At 40.2% G+C, this 15,797-nt stretch overlaps 1 protein-coding gene across 2 annotated transcripts in view; it reads right to left on the bottom strand.

Moving 5' to 3' along the window:
- Positions 1 to 15,797, bottom strand: part of NYAP2 (neuronal tyrosine-phosphorylated phosphoinositide-3-kinase adaptor 2) — a 143,114-nt gene that overhangs the window by 47,889 nt on the left and 79,428 nt on the right. For both annotated transcript variants that reach the window (XM_075761031.1, XM_075761032.1), the window contains one exon: positions 8,170 to 9,267. In XM_075761031.1, coding sequence (XP_075617146.1) covers positions 8,170 to 9,267 — 1,098 coding nt within the window. The remainder of the gene's footprint in view (positions 1 to 8,169; positions 9,268 to 15,797) is intronic.

Genomic DNA, 15,797 nt, shown 5'->3' with positions numbered 1-15,797 from the left:
TAAATTATCTCCAACTGACACTAGGTTAGAGATAATCAGACAATCCCCTAACAGCTCTATAGGGTATAAAGTTTAAACATGCCTACGTCCAATACAACCATTGATGGTTCTAGCAGACAGAAATAAAGCATGGGTCCCTATCAAATCCAGAAGCCCCAGGGAGGAGGACACCGATGAGAGCACGGGGCTGGGACAGCCACCCTGCGGGTGCCACAGCTGCTGCCTCTGGGGCACGTCCTCTCAAACCTCTCACACCGCCAGCCTGGCCGGCTTCATTCAACGCGGCCGTGCCAGCTTCCTGAGTAGAGGCCGCATAAATAAAACTGCACCATTCCTTTAAATCAAAGTAGTTCAATCCCTATCCTCTGTTGTTTTGGGTTGTTTTCGTAGTTCTTTCACAAAAGGAGGACCCTGATACCCTACACTGATACCACGCTCCCTAAAAACACAGTGAGAAATTTTAAGAAATTATTTTTAGCAGTTTCGTTGAAGGTAAAGTATGCTTATGGAAAACATCACCAGATTAAGCATCTCTTACCATTATTATTGAGCACCCATAAATTGGTCATAAATTGTGTGGTCCTGTTTGCAACAAAACGACAATAAACGCTCCAATTCACCACCCTGCTGTATGACTACACTATTTTGAATACAAGCTGTTCTAGTCACAAAGGACACATTTATTTTCTTGAAGCCAGAGACACAGATGGTGTAAACTGGAGTAGCTCTCCTGATTTCAAATAAGAAGCAGTGATTTATAAGTGCTGAGGATTTGGCCTAAAGGTCAAGATATTTCTCTGGCTTAGAAAGCTCTGTTCGGGGGGGGGAATCAATTGCACTTAAAACTCAGAACCTATTATCATTATCCACGTCCTTAAGTGCAGCACGTGTTACCTTGCTTATTCACAACACAATGAAGTAGGTGCCAGTAACTGAATTTAAGGCATTTTTTTTCCCTTTATTTTGAACAACTTTTAGACAACTTACATCTTCCTGTACATTAAACCTGAAGAGAAAATGTCTTCTTCAGTCCTTTACCTGAAATCATCTTTTACTTGAAATCTAACAAAAAGAGAATAACTCTATCTTTATTAATTTTTCTGTTTTACCCCTTACAAGTTTATTTCTTCATAAAAAGAAATATTGATTAAATTGCTCACCAGAAATTCTATCAAGTAGTCAAGTAATATAAACAGAAGGAATAAATAAATCCATATACATCAATCAGAAACAGCAGCTGTTTCCAGAAAAACCTGAGCAATTATTTATGAAATTATGTCTTCTTCAATGGTTCTGTATACCATCATAATCCCAGGAGGACCTGATTTTCTGATGAGTCTAAATTGCTGAATTAGAAGAGAAGACAATGTCATGGTATCAATTATCAAAACCATTTCATATCATCTCAAAATTCGTGTTTTCTATTTTATTAACTGCATGTAACAAAGACATTCCTTCGTCTTAAAAATGGAGGGGACATCCCACCCATTAGTGACTTGAATGACTAAATGCCCTTAAAATAGACATACTCACTTTTGTGTGAAAGCAGCAAGACAACAAACGACAGAGTGTGCATTTCAATCAAGGAACGGGTACCTACTGATTTATCCATTCGAAACAAGTTCTCAAACCTGGCATTATCCTTGGCACCCAGAAAGAACTGGATTACTGGGATGCAATGCAAAATGGGGCAGCGATGCCATAGCTACAGCAGGGGATTAGCACCCAGGGACGTGCAAGCTGCCACTGAGCTGCCACGCATCCTTTCACACATTTCTTCTTTGTACCTTTGCTTCTCAGCTCACTCTTTCCCACTTAGAGTAAACCTAGGTGAAACGCTGGTTTCCTGCCTTTTGTGTGCTTAGCTGAATGGCCTTACTGTCACATTATGATTTTTGTTTCCAATTATTTCCTGTGATTTTTAATTGGGGAACACATGTCAGCTTCAACAAGTAAGAGGCTCCAGCTGGCCAGGCTAGCTGATCTGGATCAAAATATTTAGTCCAGCACCCACCTCTTTTCGCTAGGGGATCTAAGGATTGATTGTTGTTGTTGCTAAAGGACAACAACAGGTACAGCTGAAGCAGCACTCAAGACCACTCAGCTGCAAAATTAATCTTGTTTTTCCCCAAAAGCTTGGTTCCTGAAGGATGCTGACCACATCTGCTCATCCCCATGTTTACACTTCAGTCGTTTTCAGTTCTGTCTCACAGCATGGCACGCACACCCCAACAGGCACATCTGCTAGTGAAGGGTAGAGCTTTAGAGACCTGACACACCAGCAGACCAGACAGCTCATGACCTTAGTGCATGCAGGTGTGCACAGCTCTTGCCCTGAATACGCACTCACAAGTTAGCACCTGAAGAAAGTACTTCTGATGCTGCAACTCCTTAGCTTGCTTATATCTCAGCTGATAGTAATCGATGGGCAAGGACAGAGACTTCTTCAGGCTTTAACTAAATGCAATTACCTGTGGTAAGACCATATCCTTCCAGTGGTGAATGAGCGTCATTCTCTTCAAAGCTGGTATTCTCTTACCCTCTATTCCTTTTCCTCTGGCACTTCTTCCTGCTCCCTCCTCTAAGTATTTTCTTTCAGATCTACTTTCAGGACTGTCAAACAAGACATGACTGCTGTGATCACCACATCTAATCTCATACATATCATGGGTCATCAGACTAGAAAAAACAACTTCTAGTGAAACAGCTGCTTCACCTGTGATGGAGAAGCCAATACACCTCTGGCACAAAGGTTCAGGAATAACTTCAGTTATGCAATATTTCTGTAAAGCTGTAGCTATCTCATTAGACTGAACATAGCATTGATACTGCATGCAATCAATTGCTACAATGCAGAAAAGGGCTGGAGAATTAGGCTGACATCCCTTTATATAAAACTACAGAAACTACATTAACCTAGAGGTTAGATATGACGTAGGCTTCCAAATTTCAGTCTCTGATACTGACTTTCAGCTATGCAGTAGCTGAGCAATGGTATGCAGGGAAGCAGCTTTGTATGGCCAGCCTAGTCTTCTCTTCAGAATACCAGAGGTTGAGCAGGTATCTAAACAAGAAGGTATGCACCAGTCCACTCTCCTTAGGCCAGCATTTTTCATCCTAACTCCATTAGAAATACATAAGCTAAAATCCTCCCCTGTCTGTCTACATCCCTCATCCTGTGTTCAATGCACAGAGGTGGAGGTTAAACAACCAAACAGACCAACGTGGGGTGAATTTTCACTTAAGTAATTTCCTAAACTCTCTTTTCCAACATACTGTTCTATCTAGAACAGGGAATCCAAAGCTGTTTTCTAGCTCCCCAGAAAGCACCAGAATTTCAAAGAAGAAAAAAAAAAAAGGTAAAAAATTCCACTCTAATTCCACAATTTCTGCATGGGAATGTCTCAGCTGCCTGAAATCAGCATGAGCTCCTTTTTACAAGTTCAGCCACTTCTGCAACCCTCCCCTCACCACACTATTTGACAGCTTATAATAAAATGTTTTAGATTCCTAATGCAGTGGGTACCAGCCAGGAACAGGAAATGTTAATAATTATCCCAATTTTCAATCACTTTAACTGAATTTTTGAAGTAGCACGTTCAGAAATTTCCTCCCTATATGTGACTAGAAGCTGAAGAGTGAAACTCTCTGTAGGCAAAAGCCAAAGCAGCTACGAAGCCCTGCAGAGCAGCTAAGGAAAAGAGCAACACGCTGCTGTGCAGCGCACGCCCCAATCTCACACCTCCTGCACAGAGTCAGGGCACACAGCAGAGGTAACTATTATGTTGTGCAGTTCGTTAGGATGAATATTTGCAATACCTGCTCAAAACAGGAGCAAAGTTCCCAGGAAATTATAAGGAAACTGAAGCCTTAGCAAATGGAAAAAAACAATACACAAACAGAAAGGGCTGGTCCTGGCAAGGGTTTACAGGACCATTTCACCCAAAAAAATGTACTGCCTGGAAGTGAGTGCAGTTTAGACGTACACCAGAAGCCTCTCCATTTTGCTTTTTAAGATGTGGGTATGACTATAGGCCCATGACTTCAGTTCTGTATTTTCACGTAGTACAGCATGTTCCTATGGTGCAGAAAAGACAGAGGCAGCAAATACAGCTCCAGAAAATCTGAAGACCATTCCCTCCCTCTCTCCCTCTGTAATTCCCTCTTTACTGAAGGACATGGGTAACACAGACATGGTGAATATGCTAAAAGCAAAAGGAATGTGTCTTTCAACACAGCTGGATTGAGCAGTCATAAACACCTTCCAACTGTACTAGAAAAGGACACACTGCAGCAGCCCAAGGACACCAGGCAGTGTTGGTATCCTTTAAATAGTTTCCCTCTAACCTCTTAGGACTGATGTTATATTTCACAGGGGTCTGCCAACTGTTAGGGCACACTACTGTGCTATCCCACACAAAAGCAGGAAGGGTTAAAGAACAATGACAATTAATAATATCTATCTTTTCCACTCTCTCACATTTTTCATGCTCTACATCTTTCTTCTGTTTTCTGTAGGGGTTCTCTCCATCTTTCTGCCTTTCTTTGTGATCATCTTCCACCAATTTTTTCATTTCTGATTTTGCCTTAATTTATTTTTCTTTGTTCTTTTATCCCCACCTTCATAATTGTGCTGCAATGCATATTTAAGATGCTAACAGCACACAAGAGGATTTTTAGAAGAACACAGCACAATAAGTGAGCTGCTTATGAAATCCAGATACGCACATCACAGCTGCAGCCAGCGGATGCTGAGTGCATTCAGCAACATGTCTAGGGCTTCAACAGAAGCTCATATCCACAGAAAATGTGGCCCTGAGGTGACAGTCTCTTTAGTATCACTGATTTATCCCAATTTCCCACTAATACGATTCCAGTGAACTCTATAGGAATAAAATGGAGGGGGACAAAAAAGGAAAAATGGGAGAACAGTGAAGAAAATAATACAGAAAGGCTACAAAGACAGCTTTGCTTGTATATTAAAGCTGTTGACTGGAAATAAGGTTTGTGCAGTCCCCCTCCTCAAAAAGAAACCCACTCAAAAATGCCACAAATTAAAAGCCAGCAAATACATTCCAAGTTTGGACTCAAATGCCAAATTTCCACAAAGTCAGATGCAGTAATAACAATAAAGACAAGAATTTTCTCTGTAATGGCTGCAATATTTTCCAAATACACTCAGCTGAATATAAAATTCAGTATTGTGCTATTTTTTTTGGACTAGCATATGGCAGTGAGAGCTTCAGACAAGTCACAGAGGGCTGAGTCTTGGAGGATTCAATGAGAAAGTTGCTTGAGATGTGCTCAGAATAATTTTATATTTTAGAAGCAAATATTCTTAGTTTCCTAGATGATTTTGTAAGTCACAAAACTTTTTTTTGGTGTCTATTATTCTCTAGATTCTGGAAATCTTGCCGTATGCTGACAGCAAATTATACTGAAGTGACAACTATAAAACCATGGCAGTCCCAGTTAGTCCTATGCTATGCATTTGCCCTCCCATCGCTTAAAAAAAATCCAGAACTCTGCGTGCCTTAGGCTTCCAGTGGGATTTGCAGGAGCAAAATTTCTTTAACAGATCGTACGATTGGTCCAGTCTACACTACCTATCACTACATATAATTACAGCATGTAAATGCGACAGTCTGGTACCAACAATTTAGATTCTTTATGGTGGATCATTTTAATGTAAAATTGCAAGACATAAAACACTAGAATTGATGCATTTTCTATAAATCTTAGACCTTCTTCTACCTCTGTAATATCTGAGCACAAACCTGGTTCTTGCTCAGTGCAGTAATCCCACAGGATTAAAGTCATACTGTAAATACCAGACAAATTACAATCGGATTAGATGGGCAGTCTGTTCATTTACTCAACACAGCTGCACTCCAGAGTCTTTTCACCACCGGTGTCTATTTATAACATTAATATTTTGTCCTTAAAGTAAGTGAACACAGTTTCTATTTCCTATCTCTCTTGTTTTACCATTTGCGATCAATAAGGAGCACATTTCTACTTCCTAAGGAGCAAGCAGAATGATGCTCCTTGAGAGGCCAAGAAGAAAGCTGCTCTTGGTACAGATCTGCAGGGCAAGATTTATTTTAAATTTATCAGTGAAAAGTCCCTTGAAAGGTCGGCATTCAATTTCAGTCAAGTGGAATACAGAGAATATCTTTATGGAGGTAGGTATGAGACAGCAGCACAGATTTGCTGAAATTTCCCAGGACTTGCCACATTCGCCACAGGAATTTCTATAGGTTCCAAACCTCATACTTCTGCCAATGTCAGTGAACGTAAAACTGTCCAATTTACAAAGCTCACTAGGTAGATCTGGTGTAGCATGAGGTTTACAGGGGATTTCTGCTCACTGATGAATAAAAAGGATGTTTAATAGTGTTCAATATTGTCTGCAATTTGCCAAAATCTCCCTACCACTTCACTGCAATTATTTACAAATGTCACATCACATCCCTCATAATTGTTCCCAATTACAAGAATCATCTTGTCTTTTAGGTACAAACTTGCTTCCATCCAGCACACAAATCTGGCATTATTGTATTTTTATTACTGTAATCACTTAGTGAAACCCTACTGAATCATGGAACTAGGACTTTCATAAAACAGTATTTACCATGGCAGGTCACAAAAATATCAAAGCAAATTGCTGCACCAGTTTGTATTCTCAGTATCCTGCTAACTCCATTCTCACCTCCACCTTCTCATTTCAGAGTCATTATTACTGATTTGCACAGAGATAAATAAGAATAAAACTGCTGAGGTTGGGGCAGTGGAATCAACGAATCAAGAGGAATGCTTTGTACGCCAACCCAAACCAATGCCACCAAACTTCTCCATACTTACACATTTGCATGTACTCAGCTGCAGAGGCACAAGGCAGGCAACCTCTGCCCATGAAAACGTGGGGGTGGAGTTTTGTGAGCCCCCTGACCGTGCCCCAAAGTGATGTGACCACACTGCAACAAGTAATGCAACAGAGTGGCACAAACACAACCATAAGAGGCAGTGCAGAATTCACTTCTCCTCTGTAGCGATATGGCAGCCTGGAAACCAGAAAACCTTCCTTTATCAGGTATAAACCAGTGTAGTTTATCACGTCGTCAGCTTCCAAAAAGGTATAATATAGCACATACACAAACGTAAGATCAGCTGCTCTCCAAAGAGAGCTTTTCTGTTAGGCAGGTGTCAAGAATTCAAAGTCATAAACTGATTTGACCGAAGTTGGAGGAGAAAGCGTACTGAGCCCGCTTTGCACTCTGACAAAAGGTGTTATGGCTACCTGCCACTGCAAGACGTTGTCTTTGGCACCACCAAACAGGAACCTTTTTGCAACAGAAATACTGGTGCCAGGTTCTGCTTTCATTCTCACCTCTGACTCCTGCTGATTTCATTAGGAGTTTCCATATTTCACTAGCTCAGAAATAGGTGTACATTGTGTAAACCTGAATGCACACGGGACAATGATTTTATGATACAGCATATGAAAAGTCAACATTGGCTTAAGGTTTTCCCGCACAACTTCCTCCCATGCTTTTCTCTGTGTGGTTAATGTGTTATGGGTCATGTTGGTTTTCAGATCGATTTACAGTATGGCCTCCCAACCAGTCACATCTGCACAGCTGAATGAGATACCCTGTGGCACAGTACAGCACAGCGGGACGAGAGGAATGGTTTAACCTGGTACCTCCGGTTGCCATCATACACGCTGCGATCACTGGCCAAGTTAAGGGTAATCAGTGGATCTTTGGCAAAAAACAACTACTGATTGGTTATTTTGCTACAAGCTGCTTAGACAATTACTGTGTCTTAGCATCAATCAGGAAAGGAAGGATGTGACATGGTGGGAAGAATCCAACTCACATGGGACCCTTACAACTGTGGAAAAGTTAATGAAATCTCCTTTGCAAGACCAAGCCATGAATTGTGCTTCTGTAGCACAGTATGCATACTTAAAAATCTTAAAAATATAACAGGATGAAGACTAAAGTAATTTTAACAATAACTACTTGTTTTCCCATTACAAGAAATTTATATATGGAATTAAGACTTCTCAGGTATTTGACTTTTGCAAGTGTTTGATTTAGCAAAATATAGTGAAAGATATTATTACAGAAGGAAGAATGAAGAAAAATTACATCAAGAACTTACTTTCTGCAGGTTCCTTAGATCTTCTGCCACTAGAGGACTTTCTCAGGAGACTTCGTCCTGAGGTAAAGAGGCTAGTTAGTTCCTCCAGAGGACTGGTGGGTGTCCGAGAACGGGAACCACTCTGAGATGATGACCCATAGGTACTGACTGAGGCATTTACCATCTTTCCTCCTTCTTGTAATGTGTTTCTGGCTGTAGAATGAGGCACTGATGGAGAGCTTCTTGAGAGACTTCCTGAATGTACAGAGTCATAAGGTGGAGGTCTTTTGAGGCTTAAGGGGGTAAGAGACCTACCCATACTGACAGGAGAAGGTGAGGCAGAGTGACTTTTAGGATAACCATGTGGAGACTGTGTTCTGTATAAGGTAGAAGGATGAGGAGGTGAGGAGGTGTGCCCAGGGGTGCTAGTTCCATGAGATACTGTCTGGTCTTTCTCCAGTTTTTGATGGCCTGGTGTATGAGGTGGCAGTGAAGATGGAGAAGCTCCAGCTTGTTGTTTGATGTAAGACACATTTTCTAGAACGGGAAGCTTTGTGACCTCTAGTGGAGTTAGAGGAGACTCGTCAGAATTTGGAGAACACTGCACTGGAGCTGGTGGGAACACCAGCAGTGGAGGTCTGTGAGAAAGCAGATTTGGAAACGGTGGGGGTATATCACAAAGCAAGCCCTTGGGAGTAGATGGCACTGAAGACTTGGTGAAATCTAGGTCAGGCACTGTGGGAGTAGCACACTGAGAAGAACAAGTGTGATGGTCATATTCACATTGACATTTTGAATCTTGACCTACATCATCAAATATAGGGTATTTCATCTCCTCATAGACTGCTTCGCTTTGGTCATCCTCGTCTTTTTTGAAGTCTCTGAGAATATTCCCAACCATTTCAATATAAACAGGCTCCTCTTCCTCTGTGTCTGGGGCAGGACTGCTCACCTGCGACAAAGAGGCATCCCTAGTGAGTGTTGTCTTCATAGGGCCGTGCTTTTTGATATAAGTTTCATCAAAAGATGTGCTTAGCTGAGTGTTTGGATTTCGTTTCGGCTTAGGAGGTGGAATCTTCTTTGTATATTCATCACTGTGAGGTCTTGGTTTGGCTGAAACTGAAAACAGAACAAAATATAAACTCATCAGAAGTATGTAACACACAGTCAACCACAGGATCTCTGTTGCAGTGTCATAATTCTGGAACATATTTCCTGGGAGCAGACCGTTGCTGGTTTTCTTTGGTATTACATCAGTAGAACACTATAAAAATAACACCCTATTCAAAAAACTCCTAATCTTCCCCCAGAATGCTCTGACACTCCAGTATTAAGTAGCTAGTGAGCACTTTCCTTCCTCCGAGACATCTGTTCTCTCCCAAACTCTTTGGACAGGGGACTTTCCATTCTTAAATATTATGCTTTTCAAATATCTCTGTGGGATTTTAAAGACCCAAAGAGTTGCCAAAGACATAAAACTAAGTATCCAAATGAACTCCTTATGGCTGCAAGAGAACAGTTAATATCCTGGACATTCGTTACTGGAATGACAGTGATGTAACTCTGCGATGACACAGTGATGAACCAACACCTTTTTATTTATAGTAACTTCTTGCATAAAGCACAACAATTGTCTCAGCACTGACTGAGGAATACTGTAGTCACAAACACTGTAAAATTTGCTGTTAGGATAATCCTAATCATTTATCTGGGCTCTAGCCTATGAATTAACAAGGCTTCAGTGAAGTCAAGGGGGAACAAAGTATCTCACAGATTCAGATCCTTCCCAACCAGGTTACTTCTAAAAACAATAGACCATTTTGTCTTTGAAATTATAAATCAAAACATCATGATGAAATTTGAAATGAGAGGTCAAGGGTTTCTTAGAAATTATCCTTTATGAAATAATAAAAAAAACTCATGGAAATTGCATTTTGTTCACTTTGCATAAATAGTTAATAAAACATCTCATTAAATGTTGGGGTTAATAAAATGCCTCATTAAACATTTGGGTGAAGTCAGATTTTTGTCCTAAGCAGAGTCAACAAACTTACTCAGAAACAAAATTTACCACATACACAACCTAATTTATATTTATGTAAACAGTTCTTGTATTGAAAACCTTGATACTGCATTGGTAAATTTCCCAATTTAAAAAAAATAATCCTTAACTACAGGCCAGGTTAGAATGGCAGCTTTCCTGTCTTACCAAACTTTGCTGCTCCTTGTACCTCCACTGCAAACTCAGCACTCAGAGAAATTTCCAGACACCTTCTGCTGATCCATCAGGAAACAGCCAGCAAATTTCTAATGTTAAACCAAGCAGGCAGGGCTCATGGAGTTAAAACCTCTCTTCTAGAAACAGCCTTAAATGTATTAGAAATTATTATGCCAGCAGCAAGGCACTACTCTGCCAGTATTTTGACAGTCCGTGAGGATGCCGGCTCAGGGCTGGAAGACGCCTGCGTTACAGCATCTTCCTAACGTGATTGGGTCAGTAGCAGAGGAGGATTCAAACACAGTGTTATCACTTTGTCACACTTCTGCTTTGATCTGCTAAATAACCTCTCTTCAATTCTTACAAAGCACAGCCAAATAAAGGCAGATGTTAAACAAGATTCCAGTTTTGTTTAGGAATAAGGAGCTGTGAATGTATGTGTGTGCACACATATGAAGTAACGAGACCACTCTTCTCCAACAGCATTTATTTAAGCTTAATGTATAACTAAGGTACAATAAAGCAAAAAGAAAAAGAAATTTTGCCAGAATAAAAAAACCCCTCACAACCTCAAAAAATGATAGTATGCTTTAATGATGGTTCCAATTAATGCGTTCCACTTTGCAGCAGGCTAGGGACATGCAAAAGCTACCACAGATAAGAGTATTTGGTAACTTGATAGGTTTTTTTACTATGTGGATATATCCTAATGCACTTTAAATTTGTCTGTTTAATTAACCCAAATTAATTTCCTTGAATGTATTAGGATAGACTTTTGGGAATGAGATGTAGGCTACAAGAATCATTTGGGCTTTGCAGAAAATATTACTCCTGATGCATTTGACAATACGAGCAGATCTTTCTTGCCCTGCTTCCAGGTAAATCACTATTTCCTTTCTGTTTAGTCTGTTATTTGTATATTACGTTCATATACATTCTAGTGACATAAACTTGATCTCAATCCTCTCTCAACACCTTTGTTGATCTGATTTACAACCCTGGCAAAAGCAATCTTCTTTAGATTGGTGTCATTAAAATGAAGAGACAGTCAACGAGACTGGTACAAACTGCTTGATCATTTCTGACTGGCTAAAGGATTACAGACTTTGCTGCATTTGAAAATTGCGTATTTTGTAGAGAGGCTTCTCGCAGTCTTCGGTTCCCTGTGCATCGTGCTACTACCATCCTTAATGGATATCTGAAATACAAATGTTTCCCACTCCTCTGCCTCCCTCAGACCCCTGGCCCCTATGCTGTCTTCTACATCTCCTGTGCCACGGGTGTCACTCTGAGAACATGCTGTCTCCTAGCCATATCCCCACTCTTCCATTTCTTTATCTGGAGAGACGTTAATGATGGACGAAGTCATCAAAAGATGCTCTTGTGCTGGAATTCATTCAAGACTAGTGTTAACAGATATTTTACCTAAAAATAGCTAAAAGTGGTTGAAAGTACTGTGTTTTCAAACAAATTGCTAGAAAAAGCATATTTTGCCTCTTCCCTCCTTCCATTTTCACAGTTTTTATCCAACTGATGAAGTTCTGCCACATGGGCTAGACCTGTCCTTAGGTGTTGGGCTTTGCATATACAACATTCACAAGTTATTACATTACAGACAAGGAAATGTGAAATGTCATGGAAAGATGATTGACGTTCTGCCATCTAGTCTTGTAAAGTATTTTTGCATGGGTTGAAATTAAGTACCCCAGTGACACACACAGCATTCTCATCTTTCGTTGCATGATATGTAGCATTAGCCTAAAATATCTTGGTGACATTATCAACAAAAAGGTCAAATGACCCAGCCTTGCTGTATGATACACAGGGTAAAACATGACAAGGTGAAAGATTTACTTTCCATTTTCTATCAAAAGCATTTTTAACTCTGCACAGTTTATTTTATTGAAGCATCTATTTCCAGGAGGTGATATGTTACTGAGATCTTTTTCCCTCCTTGACAAACTGGAATTTTCCAACTAAAATTTAAAACTAAATGCTTTAAATATTTTATAAACCTTGTAAAGGTATAGAGGTACCTCCCATATGCTACATGGAACAGGAACATTTGGTGCTATAAGACTTCCTAGAGAAAATACGTAAGTAAATGGATAGGGTAAATAGAAAAGGAATCTTTTTATCATGACTGGGAAAAGAGGAACTGCTCAATACCTACTGGGAGCTCCCCTCAGCTGCAGTGGGGCATTCAGGAGGCAAATGGTATTAGTTTTAAGGCAGCTATGATGCAAGACACTTATCATGTTTATTTAACAATGGTTTCTACTGTGAAGCACAGCTCCATAGCAAGGGCTGAACTCTACGGCACACCTGATAATGGAATATGGATCATGAACTACTGCTCCAGCCCAGAACAACAGAGAAAAAAACCAGGAATTCTGCAACCAGAGCTGCGCAAAGCTAATGAAAGGAGCAGGGAGTATTTGTACAGTTCCTGTGTTACCAACATTTGGCAGGGATAATGTGCATGAATGCAGAAGCCCTGGCAAGATCCCATAGCCAATGAAAGGAGATTATTTGGCAACCTCCAGAGAGGAACAGGCAAGATTGCTTTAAGTACTTGACATTTATCAGGCAGAAAAAGCATTCAGTGCCTGCTGGGAACATAAACTCCTATGAAAAGCAAACCATGCTGACATACTGGTGATACACATACTGCCGTGTTGTCTGCTCTAAACATGGAGTAATTAAGTGCTTTTCAACATGGATTACTACATCCTTGGTGCAACTGTCACCAGTAACTTGCCTTCAGACTCTGCCACTCGTACATCAGAGCACACGGGACCCGATCCAAAGTTAAATGGAAGAAATGAAAGTGAGGACTATTTCTCTCCCTGCCGGGTGCAAGTTCCCTTAAAGAACCATATCAAAGTGCACCACAAAGCTCTTGCGAGTGCTTCTATTAGACACACGCAAATGCAAGAGACCACCAGGTCTGTGAGGAGTTTGACCAGACCAGAGAAAACCAGAGGAAGGTAGCTCAGCAACTGCTACGTGGTCCTCTGCCCTCATGGGAGCTGCCCCGGCTGCGGGAGCTCAGGATGCTATGCTAGTGGCTCCTTTTTTGCATCAGAACTGCCGAAACAACCACAGTTGATACACTGGAGGCACAATGATCCTTGCAAGCAACGCTGAACTGCACAAAGTTTACGCTGCTTGGGGAGGAACTCTCTGTGTTTAATAGCATCCAGCTACCAAGCAATTATCTAGCTCTAATAAACTGCAAGCGAAACAAAACATGCAGGCTGTAATAACTTCAGTTCTCATCTAGAAGCAAGAAGCACAGTGCTTAAAATAGCCTTACGGAAGCCCTACTGAATAAGCAGAATATGACATTTTTGAAATGAGATATTTGTAGCGCAAAGGTTATGCATAGCTTTCAGACATGCCCAGATAATCTGCCTTTCATAGTTAATTTTGGAAATATAGAATGCTTCTGGTCATCTTATCCTTCTGAAGTATTTTTTTTTACTCTTTAAGAAAAGACTGAAAAATGAAAATGTGTTATCAGATTTTTTTTATTATCTGCTCACTGTATAAGGAATGATTGAAAAAAATCTAAAAACTAAAATGAATGTTGTCATTTTCTATTATCCTTTGGGTGTTTACCAGCTTTTGCAGTTCAGAGACAAGCCGATTTATTGTGCTGTTCACCGTAACAAACAGCATAAAAATATATATGTAACAGGAAAATTCCTCCCTTTCAATTTCTACAAGAGGAGATAGCATTCAATTTCTTTCTAAATGAAGGAATTATTTGGGGCCTAAAATTTTTTTAAAATTCTTAAAAACATTACTTTAAATGCAGAAGAAATTAATCTTGCTGTATTTTGAGGGGTACCTCTATTAAAAAGAGCCTCCAGGAGCAAAAGGAAATAGAATTTCTTTAATTAAACTCTGAACATGCTGGATACTGAACCAAAGATGCACAGATTCTGATTTACATCACATAATTCAACAGAGAAAATCCAGCTCTAGGGTAGCACAGAACCTATATATGTTTCTATGTTCAAGACTATGACTAACCCCACTGGCTTTAAGGAAATGAACTGCTTGTTCACAGTTGCACATGATCTTAAGTCCATTTGTGAACCAATGCTTATATTGGGTTGGATTTCATTATATCTGCAGATTAAGTCTGAATATTCTTAGTGAAACTGAATTTTAAAAGGCACAGTCCTCTGAACTGTGCAAAAGATCGGCACTCAGGAGACTCGAGTTTAATTCATCTCTTTGTCAGAGGCCACAGGGCCTCAGCTGTCATTTTACCCCTTAATGCCACTTTTCGCCATCTATCTTTTGCCAGTTTAGGCTCTAAGGTATCTTACACAAGGTTTTTATTTTAATTTATTTGTTTATACTAATCCTTGCACAGTGGTTCCCATCACTGGAAAGCAACAGTAGAAAACAAAAGCAAATTTAAATGTATCTATTGTAGACATGCAATGCTGAACATGCATCTTTTCTTCTCCAAGGAATTTTTGAGGGCAAATGTTCCTACACTGTGAACAACCATAAAAACACAAAAAAAAATGCAAAACCACAAAGATGCACCTTAGCAAATGACTATAGAAACATCATCACTAACATCCGAGAATGTACCTCTGTCACAAAAAAACCTGGCTTTCAAAATAGCATTGTCCTCATGGACACGAGTCCTTTCCCTGCAGGTTATCTTTTCTTTTTCTAAAAGATGCTAGTAGGAAAAAGCAAAGAGGGAAAGAACATGGAAGGAATAAAAGAATCATCTGATTCATTCAAACAGCTTTGCAAGCAATAGGTGGCTTCAAGCAGAATGATTTCATGCAGTACATATTTCTTCCCCCTCCTGAATCTATTAGCTCTTACTGGAAATTATTTGGGCATTTAAAGAGGACAAAACTATACTGAAAATGAGAGGACTAAAAGACAATGTCATAAAATAATACCAACATGCTATTCGGATGTCTCAAGGCTATGATTAAGGAGACTTTGTCAAAAGTATTCAGGTCCCTTTATTTTGGCCACAACTTCTTTCAGTTTTTAAAATGATTGATTTCTGCTCTAATTCAAAGTGGTGGAAATCTAGGGGCTTCAGTAGTGATATTCCAGAATTAAACACCAGTGTAACAGAGAGCAGAATTAGGCCCTGCAGTTAAACTCAGTTCTGTGTTAATCCAACAATAGAACTACCGCAACTAATAGGCACCGTGGTTGAAGACACGCTGCTGCCAGATTCAGCTTAGGGCTGTGTATCTGGGCCACTAAACCAAATCCTCAGCCCAACACCACAGCTCCTTACATGCTGTGTACACCAAGGTAGCCATACCTGCCTGGGATTCACAAAGGCCAGCCTACTGCACTAAGTGCCCTGCTGCCAGAGCCTCGTCCCAGCACGGCAGGAGCTGCAGGTCCTCTGCTTTGCATTATTAAGACA

The sequence above is a fragment of the Balearica regulorum genome, chromosome 9 (genome assembly GCF_011004875.1).
Source record: "Balearica regulorum gibbericeps isolate bBalReg1 chromosome 9, bBalReg1.pri, whole genome shotgun sequence".
Lineage (NCBI taxonomy): Eukaryota > Metazoa > Chordata > Aves > Gruiformes > Gruidae > Balearica > Balearica regulorum.
Note: the sequence above shows the minus strand (reverse complement) of the source record. Positions and strands in the feature narration are given on the sequence as shown.